Source organism: Schistocerca nitens, chromosome 4, assembly GCF_023898315.1.
Source record: "Schistocerca nitens isolate TAMUIC-IGC-003100 chromosome 4, iqSchNite1.1, whole genome shotgun sequence".
Taxonomy (NCBI): Eukaryota; Metazoa; Arthropoda; class Insecta; order Orthoptera; family Acrididae; genus Schistocerca; species Schistocerca nitens.
In genome coordinates this window covers 94,428,703-94,444,394 of record NC_064617.1, presented here as the reverse complement: position 1 = coordinate 94,444,394, position 15,692 = coordinate 94,428,703, and the positions used below count along the sequence as shown (strand labels likewise).

Here is a 15,692-nt window from a genome sequence, read left to right as displayed (position 1 = left end):
CTGACAAAATTAGCTAGGTTCCACCCCCCCCCCCCCCACGCACACACATAAAAGAACATGACACAAGACACCAAACCAATCACGACTAACAGAAATGCCAAACACATAAACAAAAGAGAAAAAACCTCTGAAAACAAAGCAAACATTCAAAATCCATGTTACAGACTAAAATAAGCCCACATTACCAGTGTAATAACCAAGACTCAAATGAACCGAATACCACACTTCAAATTCAACACATCAACATCCACCATCACAGGGTGCTATCCAATACAACACATCTACAAATGCGAGTCAACTCAAAAACACTGCGCGATAGTGATGTCACACATCATAACACCATTACGTCATGGGTCAAAGTAGATGAGTGGAATCTGACACTTCCAATGATCCAGGAGTAGTAGGGTACGAAACAACAACAGCCTACATCAAAAAGAGAAATCACACCACTCCAATGGAAAAAACTTGAAATTGGGTCCGTTCATGAAGGAACAATTAATTAAAAAAATTAAGTAAGTAAATGAACATGGATATGGCAGAACAGAGGCATGAAAATAACCTATGAAGACTGCACAGATATTAAAATTATGTTTTGGTGTGAATTACAGTATAAGCTAAGTTTGAACAGTCTTACAGTGCTTGAAAGGAAACAGTAATCACAATGGTATGGGTTCTTGCCAAAATAATTATACTGAAGAGGAAGACTACATGTAGTTCACAGCCCCAAAATTATGGTCAATATGGGCAGAACACTAGCTCAGTTAGACATAGTTGGACGAGTGTGTCATAAATGAGCAAGTCCTGTAATCACTTGAAGTGACATCAAGAACCTTAAACTCAATGACCAGGCAAAGATCAGCTTTGCTTCTGCTGAGAGGGAATCCAGTAATGTAACAACTGTGACAACTCAACTAGTTAACTGAAGTTGAAACAATTCCAATATAGGTGGTGTGTACACAGAGATAACCATAATTCGATGAATACAAGGACTGAAGTATTCCTTCCAAAGACTGAATAATCAAGCCTAATTTTTATTTCATAACAGGGAACTCTGTAGTGCAGCAGACTTGCAATTTAGTTAAAGTAAGGTAACAGTTCTTTTTGGAATCTATATCAAATGTGCTATATTTAAAATAAAGGCATACTGGGATAAGTACTATAAGCCAAAAGTATTATGATTTTAAAGTAAAGGGCTAATTATCAGATCTGTGGTAATTGCATTTCCAATAGTAAAAGTATACCATTCTCAACAATATTATGAGAAGGAAAGTTACTATTCACCATACAGCGGAGATGCTGAGTCGCAGATAGGTGAGTAGCAACTTTCCTTCTTATAATATTGTTACATTCCATGCTGCTGTTTCCATTGTTTCGGTGTACTATTATCAGCAACATATTTTTTACACAAATTCTCACATATATTCAGCCCTAACAGGACACATTTTCAAGTCAACGGGGAAATAATCTGTTCCACTCATTGCCTGCATGCAACATTATACTTTGAGAAATGTATTAATTATGTTCCACCGTTTTTATTGTAAAACAACACAGAAGTTCGCAATTTATAAACAGAGAGAACAAACATAAAAAAATAAAGAAAAATGATACCCTATTTACATCAGGGTCATTCCATGTCAAGAGGACCAGGGGTCCCCACTCGAACATCTCTAAAATCTAATGAAATCTGGTGTGAAGGTTCTGTATGGTCAGTTCAGCACCTTCAGTGGTTGAATTTTTAGAGGCTTTTAAAGAGAGGCTACTCATATTCGCATCACAAATGAGACTGACAATGTGCCAAGTTTGCTAGGCTTTCTTAAAAGTTCTTGCAAATGTTTCATTTGCTTTAATATATGTAGACAACTTTTTATGCTGAATCACACCATGGCAAAAATTAGGGATTTAGCCACACCTAAATGTAGATACATGGTTCTAAAGTGGCTAAAAAATTCGCCACGTTATTTGAGAGCCAAGGTTTAACTGACCACTGCTACTTTTCGTATGCACTAACCACACATCAGAGGGTTATTCCTATTTACGATCCCTATATATGGATCAAGTTTGATTAAAACTGGAAGCCTAGATGAAAGTTATGCATCTGCGAAGTTGGCCAAAATTTTCTATGTGCAAATTTTAAAGTATTTTTGGGGGGCAATATCTCAACTGTGTCTTGTTCAATCCTTTTTTTCTTGCCACAGCTAAATTATTTAATTTCTGGATCTTGCCTACTGATAACCAAGAATATGTATCAAAAGTAGGGAAAAATGGATTATCGATAAATACAAACAATTAATACAATTTGAAGTTGTAAATCAAAAAAATGTGTAATTGTGGTGTCTTGTAATACAATAAGTTTAGGGAATGTAATTTTACTAGTAACACTTGTTTTTACATTATTGTATGGTACAGAACACACATATAATAAAACCTCAGGAAAGGTTCCCAAGATTATAAAATCAAGATGATAATGGAATGTTATGTTGCTTTAGAATGTTTTAACTCTACAATGAATGATGGTGCACACATGCATTGTCACTCAGTTTCCATCGGCGTTATAAAGCGGCAATAGTTTTTTAATACTCTATCCTCACAGTGGTGACAGATTGCTGAATCACCATTTTCAATTGCTGCTTTCATTATTGGCAATTTTCACAGTGTCAGTCTTCTGTGCTGTGTAATCTTTGGTGTTGACATTGTACAATCTTAATGTTAAGTATTGAGTGTTTGAATAATCAATTATCATTGTTGTAGCTGAAGGAAAGCACTGAAACAATATGTTTTGATAGCCTAATTTGTATATTTTACACATGAACAAGACTGAATCTGCTATGCTTCAAAGCAGGATATTCATGAGCTTTCAAAACTGCTTGTTATAGGTTAATAAACTATTGTATAAAACGAACCAAGAGCCCCTTACATCCTCCTACTTTGGTGTATCAGATAGAGCTGATTGTCATAAATCACTACCATTCTATTACGGCAAATTCAACAACAATCAGTTAAGAAAATGTCATCAATAGACAAGGAGCTTCTATGACCAAGATCTGAGCTTGATTTTACTGAAGATGCCCAAACTTGTTCATATCATAATGCCGTGTTGATCATAAAATTTCAATCCCTGCAGAAGACTAACAAGGCTTTAACACCAGTGACCACTGCAATGTCCGATAGATCGAAGGTACTGACTAATGAAGTTTTTAAACTTGGTCAGGAAATTTGTACCAAATGCAGACACAAAATAGCCCAAAAAGAATCATCCCACCAGAATAAGCAATAATCACCATCCACTGAAGACATGGATGCTGCTGATGCTTGTTTTACTGCTAATACTTCATTACATAACTTGAAGAGTCACCATTAAATCTTCACCCGATCAGAAAAAGGGATTCAATGGGATACATAAAGTGCTAAGTTCTGAAAGCCCATAGCAGCAATACTAAGGTAATTGCCACATCTGCTGGTGTGAGCCAAGTAGATTTTCTCAGATATAAACGGACTAGTGCCAAAAATGAAAAGATATGGACTTCTTAAGTGAAGAACTTAAGGTTAAGCTTCAGACTTCAAGTAATTGCAGTAAAGTTCAAAATTGACGTATCCAAATAGCTGGACTATTTGGGAAAAAAAAGGGCTAAAGAATTTGCTGTATCAAAAAATGGTGAAGCTAAAGATGGATGATGGGATTTTGGCAACACCTGCAAACTGAAACGGGAAAAATCTTAATGCTGAATTAAAACAAAATGTCCTCACTTTTTTGGAAGATGAGTTTTCTCGTTAATGCCCAGTCAAAAAGGATTGTATCGCAGTAAGAATAAATAGGGATAAGACTCACGAGCAGAAATGCCTGCTCCTTTGTAACCTGAAACAAATGTTCACTGCTTATTGTAAGCAATAAGGACATCAACTGCGCTTCTCAAAATTTTGTGAGCTCAGGCTGAAATGGTGTACCGTAGTTGGTGCTTCTGGATCACATTCAGTATGTGTATGTGAAATTCATCAAAATGTCAAATTAATGTTGGCACCTGCAACATCGGAAATACGGAAGCGTCCGATCCCGCCCGTCTGCTTTGACCCATGACGTCACAAATATGGCGGAAACAAAAACAAACACACACACTTTCCACAAGAAGCCTAATGACACTAACGGGACAAGCGCGGCAAATGGGGTGTTTTGGGTGGGGGGCAAACTAAATATAAACAAATTTAGACGCCTTGCGTAGCTACAACGTGTAAGTGAAGACAGCCATGCATGAATACCCACCCACCTCCACAGGGGTTGTAACCCCTGCAACCCATAGAAGATAAAGATGCTTCAGTAGCTGATTAGTGTTTTTTGTCTTTTTTAAAAAAAATCTCACGGGATAGAACGAACAGATCAGAAAGATAAATATAATAAACTAAAACAGAAATTGGAGGAAACAGATAATTAAAATAAGTAATAAGTGTTTTTAAATTTAAAAAAAAAAATCTCACGAGAGAGAACGAACAGATCAGAAAAGTAAATATAATGAGATAAAACAGAACTGGATACAGCCACACTCAAACCAAACTCTGCGCCGTCATGACGTCACACACGACAACAACATTACGTCACGGGTCAAAGCCGACGCGTGGGATCGGACGCTTCTGTCGACCCGCAACATCTATCCAAGATGACTACAAGGATCTAAAGGAAAAAAACCATATGCGGTTTGGATTAAAAGATTATATGCTGCATTGTTGTGAGGAATGTCCAAGGAAAATGCAACTAGTGGCTTTTCTTGAAGACGCTTTCAAAAACTGCGACCCCGAAGAAACTATGGAATACAAGCAATGGGTCCATAGGGACAGACACACATTGGAGACATGTCAGAGAACTGTTGAAGATTTCATGGAAGCACTGATTTTTGAAAATTACTAGTTTAAGGAGCCATCACGTTTTGTGAAAACACCAAAGCTTATACCCTAAGCAGCTAAAAAGAAATCTTGCAGGAAACAAATTAATTATATTGAATTTTGTTGATAATTATTCATTTGTTGTTCAATATGCTGTGCAAGGATTTCATTGGGATAATAGTCAGGCCATATTAAGTGCATTTCTGGCCTATTTTGGTGGCATAGAGTATCAGAGTATTAGCATTTAAATGACCAGCGACCGTCTCCGCCATGATGCCATTGCTGTCCATGCATTTCAGATAAAGTTAATAGCATATTTAAAGAGACATACTGAAAATATAAAGAACATTTATTATTTTAGTAATATATTCAGCTACCCAATACAAGACTTTCGAAAATTTCATCAATATATCTCTGGACAAAAAGCACTGCCAAATGGAATTTTTTTTGGAACAAGCCACTTGACTTGTGATGCCATTGGGGGAATAGAAAAACGACTAGCAGCTCATGCTAGTCTGCAGAGGCCGTCAGATAACCAAATATTGATTCCAATTTCCATATGATTTGCTCAAATTCTGTCATGATAGTATTCCAGGGAATAGAAAAACGACTAGCAGCTCATGCTAGTCTGCAGAGGCTGTCAGATAACCAAATATTGATTCCAATTTCCATATGATTTGCTCAAATTCTGTTATGATAGTATTCCAGGCATAAAGTTTTGGGATCAATGGAAGTGTCCGTTTCCATGCATCTGCTTTGAGCTGTGACATAATAGTTTTATGGTGTGTGATGTCACTACAGAACAAAGTTTTTGAGTTGTTGTGTTTGCAGATGTTGTGTTGTCATATTATTTGATGGTGCCCTCTGCTGGTGGATGTGGAAATGCTGAGATTAACATGTAGTATTGGATTCATTTGAGTTTTCGTTGTCATCGTGCTAATGTTGTTTGTGCGATAACATGGGTTGTGGAAGTGTTTTCAGTGAGTTATTAAGGTCTTTTTTTGTTTGTTTACATGTTTGGCATTTTTGCTAGGTCCGATTAGTTGGGTGTTTGTTGTGCAGAAAGAAGTCTTAATTTATTTCTCTTTTTGTTAGGTATCGATATGACAGTGAAGTTTATGAGTGTATCACTACAATTTGAGATGGATGATGATACAATGTCTGCATTAAGTTTCTGCATATTTTCAGTCTTATTGCAGAATATATTAGGTGTCACGTTTGTGGCAACAACAAGAGATTGATGAGAGTTCTGGCGTCTCAGACCATGGACATGTGTATGTGGCATTGTCGATGTGTATGTGTTCACGTGTGCACACAAGTGTTCGTGTGGTAGCCAACCGATGTGGTATTGCCGGAGGCTTTTGTTAATTTTGATTTTGTTCTATAGTAATTGTGATTTTTGTGTGTTGTAGATTTATGGTAGGTTGGTTGTGTTTTAACTGATGTAGTGATTATGGGGTACTTGGGTTGTTGGTTTTGAATTCACTTTTTCAAGTTGTGGCTGTTGGTTTTTTAGATAATGATAGCTGAGGTTGAGTTGTATGGGTCGAGGGAAATGTCTGATCCCCTTTTTTGAGGTTGTAAGTGTTTGCCTTTTTGATATCGGTATCTGTGGTTGAGCTGTGTAGGTTAGGGGAATGGTCCATCTCCTGTAGTTTTGTTGGTGTAGCGGATTTCTGTATTTTAAATTATTTTGGGTACCATTTATTTTGGAAAGGCCTGGTGATTTTATATTTTGTATAGTTAGCTTGTCCCCACCCTGAACACCCCCCCCCCCCCCACCCCCATTTTCCATGTTTGTCCAATTACTTTCATTTTATTTTTGGAGCCAGACATTATTGTGTAATTTTTATTTTTGTTCGCATTTGTTGGCGTCTGTATGTAGTGACGTCATTTTGTATATGCTGGAAGTTGTCATTTCTGCCATTCTGATAATGTCATGGGTCAAAGCAGATGAGAGAACTTGGATGCTTCTGCAATGCCAAAGTTTTTTATGCAACAAAAGAAGAAATTCAAAAAATTAAGCTTGGTCAAGAAAGAAGGTTTGCCATGGGCCATACAATATCAAGAACAAGAGAAAATGATGAATTTAAGCCAATTAACTGTAATCAGCTCGTAGTAAGCAGAGTATCCAATGATGCTACAGCATTCACAGTTAATGACCTCGAAGCAGATGAAGAAATTCCAGCACTTTCAACTGCATGTTTACAACCAGGGACATATGTTGCATGTATGTATGACAGTTCTTGGTGGGTTGGAAGCATGTGTGAAGTTTCACATGAACAACACAATGTCCTCATCAGCTTTAAGCACCCGCATGGTTCTGCTCGTTCCTTCCATTGGCCAACTGCTAATGCTTAAGTTCTGAGCAACATATTTTCATGACTTTGGAAGGAAGACAATGACTTTAGAAGGAAGACAATACAGGTATACACAACCTGTCCTTGATAAAATTGTAGAACCGTTTAACCAGAAAATGGACCTGACCCTTTAGTATTTTAGTTTTGCAGATTTGCTGTGTTGTGTATTACACTTGTTTTTATGGCATATGTCAAATTAATGTTTGAAACTGATGTAAATACTCGAATACAAAATGATTAATTATGGGACTTAATCAGCAAAGTATTTCAATTTTCAATCTTCTTGAAGTGCTAAACTAATAACTTTCGAAATGTATTCTTACTCAACAAATTGCAAGATCCAGAAATTAAAAAATATAGCTTTGAAAGTTTAAAGCATGCTCTTTTTAGCTGTGGCAAGAAAAAAGGGATTGAATAAGATACGGTTGAGATATTGCCCCCCAAAAAACCCTAAAATTTACACATAGAAAATTTGGCCAACTTTACAGATGCATATCTTTCCACCTAGGCATCCAATTTTAATTAAATTTGATTCATATATAGGGATCATAGGTAAGAATATCCCTCTGAAGTTTCAGTGTGATTGGTTCGTATGAAAAGTAGCAGTGGTTGGTCAAATCTTGGCTCCTGGAATAGTGGGAAGAACTTTTAAGCCACTTTGAGCCTTGTAGGCTATCTATATTTAGGTGTGGCTAAATCCCTAATTTTTGTCATTGTGTGATTCGGCATAAAAAGTTGTCTATGTTTATAAAATTAAATGACCAAATGTTAGCTAGAACTTCTGAAAAAGCCTAGCTAACATGGCAAATTGTCATCCTTGTATGTGACGTGAAGATGAGTAGCCTCCCTTTAAAAGCACCTAAAAATTCAACCACTGAAGATACTGGACTGAAATTTGTTACATAGCATTCAAAGACCATATAGAACCTTCATATCAAATTTTATTGAATTTGGGGCGGTCGAGCGGAAACACTTTTTAATACTGATCCCATTGACGTGGAAGGGCGCATCAAACATTTCATTTGTTACTGTCATTTTGAATATCGAACTAACGAATACAAATGTAACAAAGGGGGCATTAAAAAGAATTTGTTCTCGTATCTTAAGAAAAGCATATAGTATTAGTAATTTATTCGTCCCAGGTTAGTTTCACAATAATATAGGATTAGTCAACTTAATGCAAGGATCGCTGTATGATTAAAAATAAAGTGTTACAAACTGGGAAGAACAATATTCTTTGTGTTTATATAAATACCAGATGCCCATCTGAATTCAAGAGCGTTAATATCGACTGAATTGGTCTTTTAAAAATACTATAGATAGACGTCTCTTACAATTAGTTCTAATTTGTCGTTCACGTTTGCCACAAACCTATAGGCTAATCGTGTTTCGCATCTTTTCATTATAAAGCTACAACACAACGAAAAAAAATTATGGAAGGCTGCGTATAAAATTTTCTAAGCTTCTCGTTTCACTGCTACACCACGACCAATTCATGACAGTTACAAAAATCTACAAGCCACCTGAAATCTTCCTAACATTGATGGGCAAAGACGCGGTACAACTGTGGCAGAGAATGAGCCTGGAACCGGAATCATTTTGAATACATTATCTGCAATAGATTGTACCTTAAAATGCGCAACTGAAATAACGTTTAGAACAGATACTGCTTTCAACATGAGTCAGAGCGGGTATCTAGTTCAGAAGACAATATCATTTATTAAAAAAAAAAATACCTTTTTATTTGCGCATAATGATATAGCCCCGCGCGTGTAATGTTTCTAATGCGAAACCTCTAATATCGACACCTTCTCCTTACGAAGAAAACAAAACTTACGTGAAAACCGTGTCATCCATTTCCTTCGACAACTGTATCGGAGACTGTTTCAGTGGACTTCTCAGTAACTCCCCATCCTCTATCTGATCCTCAGATTCCATATCCAATGCATTGTCAGACATCTGTTGATGTCAACCAACTTTGTATAAAACTTTTTGCCTTCGTGATGTACACAATCAACTCTATGCTCCACAATACACAAGTCAAAGATCATCAATGAAAGGTAGCAACGATTGTCGCCCAACAAAGAAACACCAGTATGTTTCATGCGAGATTTCATATGTGCCATGGTGCCTTTCGGACAAAGACTTCGCGTGCAGTGGTTCTGAGGCCAGAAAAACATTAATTCAACAAAATATTTTCACCGAAATAAGTCAGTTACCATGAGCGTAAGTGAGCTAATACATCAAATTTAAAATGAAGCAATGACTTAACGTCAAAAGATTGATGTCAGTCAAGTTGCACTACGAAATAACATAACTACACTGACGATTACCTGGTAGTTCCAGGGCTTAGACACCGGAATAAAATTTTACAGTCATTTAATTTTTAGCACAAATAAAAATTACTGTAACATTGTCCTACGGCTTCTGCTAGGCGCTTACCCACACATGATGAATCTAAATTCGGGCTTCTCCATGTTGACTAGTCGAGGCAAAAAATAGATGAATGTTTGCTGTACATCGGTGAAATATGTGACATTCGCAAGCAGGCACGACTGTATAACGTATTTCATCTGGCCATGTTAGGGAAGTGAAGTGAGACAATCGAATACGTGGTACTACGAGCGGGTAAGAAACAAATTCAGTTACAATATTGACAGTAATCTTGCAGCTTATATAGTGATGGCAGCCGTGGGCACGTCACATGCTAACGATTTTACGATGGACAATAAATACTTTTGATTTCCTTTTCATTTCTATATCTGCACCTGTATTTATTGTTTTCCACATTTAATTACAATTGACTTCGAAGTCAATTTTCAAGCGTAAAATGAGGCAATCGATATACAGTACAACTAGATCATTAAATTTATGTAAACCTACATTCTGTACAGCGATTTCCACAGTTTGTGTCTGAAGAAAAATCATTGTGGTTTCGAAATAAACTGCCACCAAATTTAGAAAACAGTAAATACAATTGCTGGTATAAAAAAAGGAAGAAGGAATAAAGAGTTTTGATTTTCTTCTGTGAACCTGTTGATGATAAAATGGTAAACATTTCTGAGAAACCACATCGCTCTACTAACTCTTCATCAACCATCCATGAAATATTCTTTCGAACATGTTACTACAGAGTGTAGCATATCATGATAGCTGCTGGAGTGTCGCACATGTATCTGAATAAGAACCTGACATCACCATCACCATAAGTATCACAATTTGTAACTGTCTGTAGCAGAAAGAGAGTTGCACTGGTTATCCTTAAAACCACAGCAAGGAAATTGAATGTAACTGCAAAATTCCTTTAGGTCCCCTACATTTACAGTACTACATCTTTTGTTAGTCTAGAGTAATTGTAAAACTCTTAAAGCAAACCTTTATGACATGTACTTGAATATAACAAACCCTCAGGGTATCTTCAGTTGTGGTAACTACTATAATTCTAAGATGTGCCATTAAAATATAACAATCTTATTCAAAAAACTAACTAACTAACTCCGTCTACAGGCCGCAAGCGACCCATCGGGACCATCCGACCGCCGTATCATCCTCAGGTGAGGATGCGGATAGGAGGGGCATGGGGTCAGCACACCGCTCTCCCGGTCGTTATGACGGTTTTCTTTGACCGGAGCCGCTACTTTTCGGTCGAGTAGCTCCTCAATTGGCATCACGAGGCTGAGTGCACCCCGAAAAATGGCAACAGCACGTGGCGGCGGGATGGTGACCCATCCAAGCGCCGGCCACGCCCGACAGCGCTTAACTTCGGTGATCTCACGGGAACCGGTGTATCCACTGTGGCAAGGCCGTTGCCCAACAATCTTATTCAAAAAGGAAAGAAATTATCACATACTATTTTTCATACATGAAATAATGAAACTTCGAGTGTCATTCAATACTTAAAGAGACAAATTGGTCTGGGGAAAAAACTGTTAGTAGGGCAAGTTTGGTACTTTTATGGCTTTAATTTGGCGTCACTGGGATGAGCCCTGATCAGCTGATGTATCAACATTGTTTTGTTTATAACCTAAAAATACATTTCAAGATGGCGAGTCAGCTTGAAACGTCCACAATAGTTGAACGACGTTCTGTTATTCGTTTTCTACTTGCTGAAGGCGAGAAACTAGTGAATATCAGAATGTCTAATGTTAATGGTGTTTATTGCATGAATTGTGCAAATGTTTACAACTGGATAAAGCAGTTCAAAACTTGTTGCAACTCAGTGACTGTCGCATACCTTGCTGGCTGACCAGTTGCAGTTTCAACTCCCTCACTTGAAAGTCGAATTGATGACATTATTCGTGCCGACCGCCGCATGACTGTGGATATGATAGTTGATAAGGTTCAAGTGAGTACTGGTACAGTTCATAACATTATCTGAAACAAGCTGAACTACCGCAAAACATGTGCTAGATGGGTCCCAAAGGAGTTGACGTGGCTACACAAGGAAACAAGGTTGAGAGTGTGCACAGAGCTAAATGAACGTTATGAAAGGGAAAGTGAGTACTTGTTCAATAAAAATTTAACTTGTGATGAAACTTGGGTTCAATGTTATGAGCCAGAATCAAAAAGACAAAGCACGGAGTGGAGGCGCACCAACACTTGTCAAGATAAAATTCAAAACCCAAGCATCAGCAGGAAACGTCCTGTTGACAGTGTTTTGGGATACTGAAGGTCCAGTTTTTTTGTGATTATCTCAAAGAGCAGCGTACTATGAACAGCCAATGCTACTCGGCTTCGCTTTTAAACAAGGTGAAGCTAGCCATGAGAGAGAGAGAGACGTCGTGGATCTCAGAGGGGAGATGTGATTCTCCAGCAAGACAACACACGTCCTCATATTGCTCAACTAGCCCAACAAACCATCGACAAAATGGGCTGGGAAGTAGTGCCTCATCCCCATTACTGTCCTGATTTAGCACCTAGTGATTGCCATTTGTTTGGTGCACTGAAGGAGGCAGTACATGGGAAGAGGTTCCAGGACAATGAGGACGTGAAAAAGTTTGTGGAAAATTGGTTCAAACATCAACATAAAAGGTTCTTTGCAGCCATAATAATAAAGCTTGTAGCTCGTTGGAACAAGTCCATAAATTTTCAAGGGGATTATGTTGAAAAGCAGAAAAAGTATTGTTTTGTAAAAATAACGCTTTTTTCTCTAGACCAATTTGTCTCTTTAATTATTGCATGAACCTCGTACATGCCATATTAGCAGATGTGCTCCGACTTCCAGAATATCACACGTAAGCTATAAATATTTTACAAATACTTGCTGGACGCCTCCAGTGCTTCCGTTCAGATCTGTAACTTCTTCCACTGTCAGAGAGACACCACATCTGCCCCTATGGCTTGTGCACTGACTTCAGATTAGGCTTGAATTCCGTTTACCATGCGATTTTACGCCATGTGTTCTTGGCTGTCTTTGATATGTATCCTGGTTCAGAGGCGGTCTTCACTGATCGCTCAACAGTCGACAGATAATAGGCTTTTTATGTGCACATGCATGGTGCAGTGAACTCCGTGGTGCAGTGAACTCCACTGTCTGCCAAATGGCTGCAGCTTCTTCACTGCTGAATTGATGACCATTAAACACGCCCTTAGCAGTGTTTGTTTTTGCACTGGCAAGACTGTTCTAATCTGTAGTGACTGCTTTGTCAGCGTTCAGGCTATAGAGCAGTGTTACTCTCCTCACCCACTGGTTACAGCTATCCAGGATCTGGTCTCTGGCCTCCATCAAGCTGCATGGCAGTCGATTTCATTTGGACCCCGATCACGTTGGGATTTAGGGAAATGAATGAACTGACCGTTTATCCAAGCTGGAACCAAGGTAGTTACTATTCATCTCTTTAAGGTAGAGCTTTTTGACCTCAATGACCGCCTGAGGTGTTGGTGGAGCACACCTCTCCTAGTCTTGTCAGTGCGTTCATTACAATTAGGCTTTCCAGGATTTGCCATTCGCCTCCTTCCTTTGATGACCACTCTTGGTTTAACACTTGACAGGTGAAGGGACTGATGACCTTCCAGTTTAATTCATTTCACTTCATACAAATAACCAATTTTGAACACCAGATGGCATTACAAGAGTGGGTGTGGCGCTCCACAGTTATTGTATGGATTTTTGACTTACAAACAGTAATAAACCAAGAGAATTAAATTGTAATGTACAATAACAGCAATAAAAGTTCACAGAAGGTAAGTGTAATGTAAAGAAAGTTATGTAGTAAAATACACAGTGCTTTCATTGTGACCATTGACGAGGATACAAGTGTTCGACGCCAGATAGTGTTGCACATGTATGACTCTATATTTCAATTGAAGCCAGCATTTGTTTCACACTTGACACCCACAACCAAGCTTATTTTATTGCTATCATTGCCAATTATCTTTAAGCTATATTAATATGCACCACCATTTACAACTACGCCAATTCTTCATCATTGACTCAATCCGCCATTTGCAGGCTACATATATTTTTCAACGTGGTCACTTGCCACCTCCTTGATTTTGTCACAGCTTCCATCTTTTATATTTGTCACTAATTATTATTATTTCTTCTTCTTAGGTAACAATGATGTAAAGAGGGTACTGCGTGTGTGCAACCCTGCTCCGATACAAGTGGAGGCCTGAAGGCCCTAATCAGAGCAGGTTAAATAAATAAATAAACAAACACTTAAATAAATATAGTCAAAAGTCGTTAGTTGATGTGGAATTATTGAGTTTAGAGATGTATGTTTCTATGCTGCTATATTCTAATGTTTCTTTACATCTTGGCGTTTCTGGGGCTTACTTATTAACTGTACTGTCGCTACTCAGTTTTAAGTAAAGGGAATTTGTAAGGGTGGTGGTGGTGGTGGTGGTGGTGGTGGTTGTTGTGGTGATGGTGGTAGGTTCATATGGGACTAACTACTGACGTCATTGATCCATAGGCTTACACACTACTTAATGTAACTTAAACTAACTTACGATAAGGACAGTACACACACCCATGCCCGAGAGAGGACTCGAAACACCGACAGAGGAGCGCGTGAACTGTGGCAAGGAGACCGCGTGGCTACCCCATGCGGCTACTGGCTAGAGAGTGCATTATGGCGACATATTGGCTATAGCAACTTGCATGCGATATTATTGTGACATGGACTATCCGCACTGGGCAAAATCTAGTCTATGCAGTGGTAATAGAGTGGACAAGATGGTGTCACCACACCAGGGCAAGAACTACATTAAGTACTGTGTGACCTGGGTAGTAACGCAATAAATGCACCCCAGAGCTGCGTAAATAACTGTTCAATTTGAGGCAGATTCATTCGGCGTCCAGCCACAGAGCCAGGGCTACGACAGACAAGGGGGAGACTAGGAACTGAGAGCTGCAGCACTGGGTTCGAGACTGGGATAGGGCAGCCCCCTCCTGCCTCTTGTCCTCTTTGTGGGACATTGTGCCACAGCACTGCAGACCTGGTATCCATGATAACTGCCACCAGACTCGTGCCAGGGATCAGCAGGTCGTTCTCGTGGAAGACAGTCTTCCCTCCATAACGTAGTGGACATGAGTAGGGCCCAAGTCACCTGCACTTATGCGTTCTGCAGCAGAATGCAGGTGGAGGTTTTGCTGGCATTATGGGATCTTGAGTTAAGGCTCATAATAACTGCAAAGTTATTTTTGTGAGGCGAGAACCAGTGGATGTCTCACAGGTGAGGGGAAATTGCAAGCATCAGTGATTGGAGCTCATGCTATGTGCACATTGTAATTTGCTTGGGCATTCTGCCCGTTGCACCAAATTTTTGTGCCATCGTTTTGGCTACATGATAAAGCAATGCTGGGAGTGCAGTAGAGAAATGTGGTAGTTTTAGTAACTAAGGAGTGTTCTGTTCTTTTTATGGTTGGGTTTTTATTGTGGAATTCGTATATGAACTATGTGATCAAAAGTATCTGGATACCTAGCTGAAAATGATTTACAAGTTCATGCCGCCCTCCATCGGTAATGCCGGAATTCAGTATGGTGTTGGCCCACCCTTAGCCTTGATGACAGCTTCCACTCTTGCAGGCATACGTTCCATCAGGTAATGGAAGGTTTCTTGGGAAATGGCGGCCCATTCTTCACGGAGTGCTGCACTGAGGAGAGGTATCGATGTCGGTCAGTGAGGCCTGGCACGAAGTCAATGTTCTAAAACGTCCCAGTGGTGTTCTCAATAAATAGGTGTACGATCGTATTGAAAGATGCAATCGCAATCCTCGAATTGTTCTTCAACAGTGGGAAGCAAGAAGGTGTTTAAAACATCAATGTAGGCCTGTGCTGTGATAGTGCCACGCAAAACAATCAGGGTGCAAGCCCTATCCATGAAAAACACGACCACACCATAACACCACCGCCTCCGAGTTTTACTGTTGGCACTACACACGCTGGCAGATGACGTTCGCCGGGAATTCACCATACCCACACCCTGCCATTGGATCGCCACATTGTGTACCGTAAT

General features: G+C 39.0%; 1 protein-coding gene across 7 annotated transcripts in view; it reads right to left on the bottom strand.

Moving 5' to 3' along the window:
• LOC126251497 (cyclin-dependent kinase 11B) overlaps positions 1 to 9,269 on the bottom strand; it is a 114,581-nt gene extending 105,312 nt beyond the window's left edge. For all 7 annotated transcript variants that reach the window (XR_007545741.1, XR_007545742.1, XR_007545743.1 and 4 more), the window contains exon 1: positions 9,067 to 9,269. Coding sequence is in view for 1 of the 7 variants with exons in the window: in XM_049951969.1 (XP_049807926.1) it covers positions 9,067 to 9,188 (122 nt within the window). In the remaining 6 variants the exon portion in view is untranslated. The remainder of the gene's footprint in view (positions 1 to 9,066) is intronic.
• Positions 9,270 to 15,692: the final 6,423 nt, after the last annotated feature.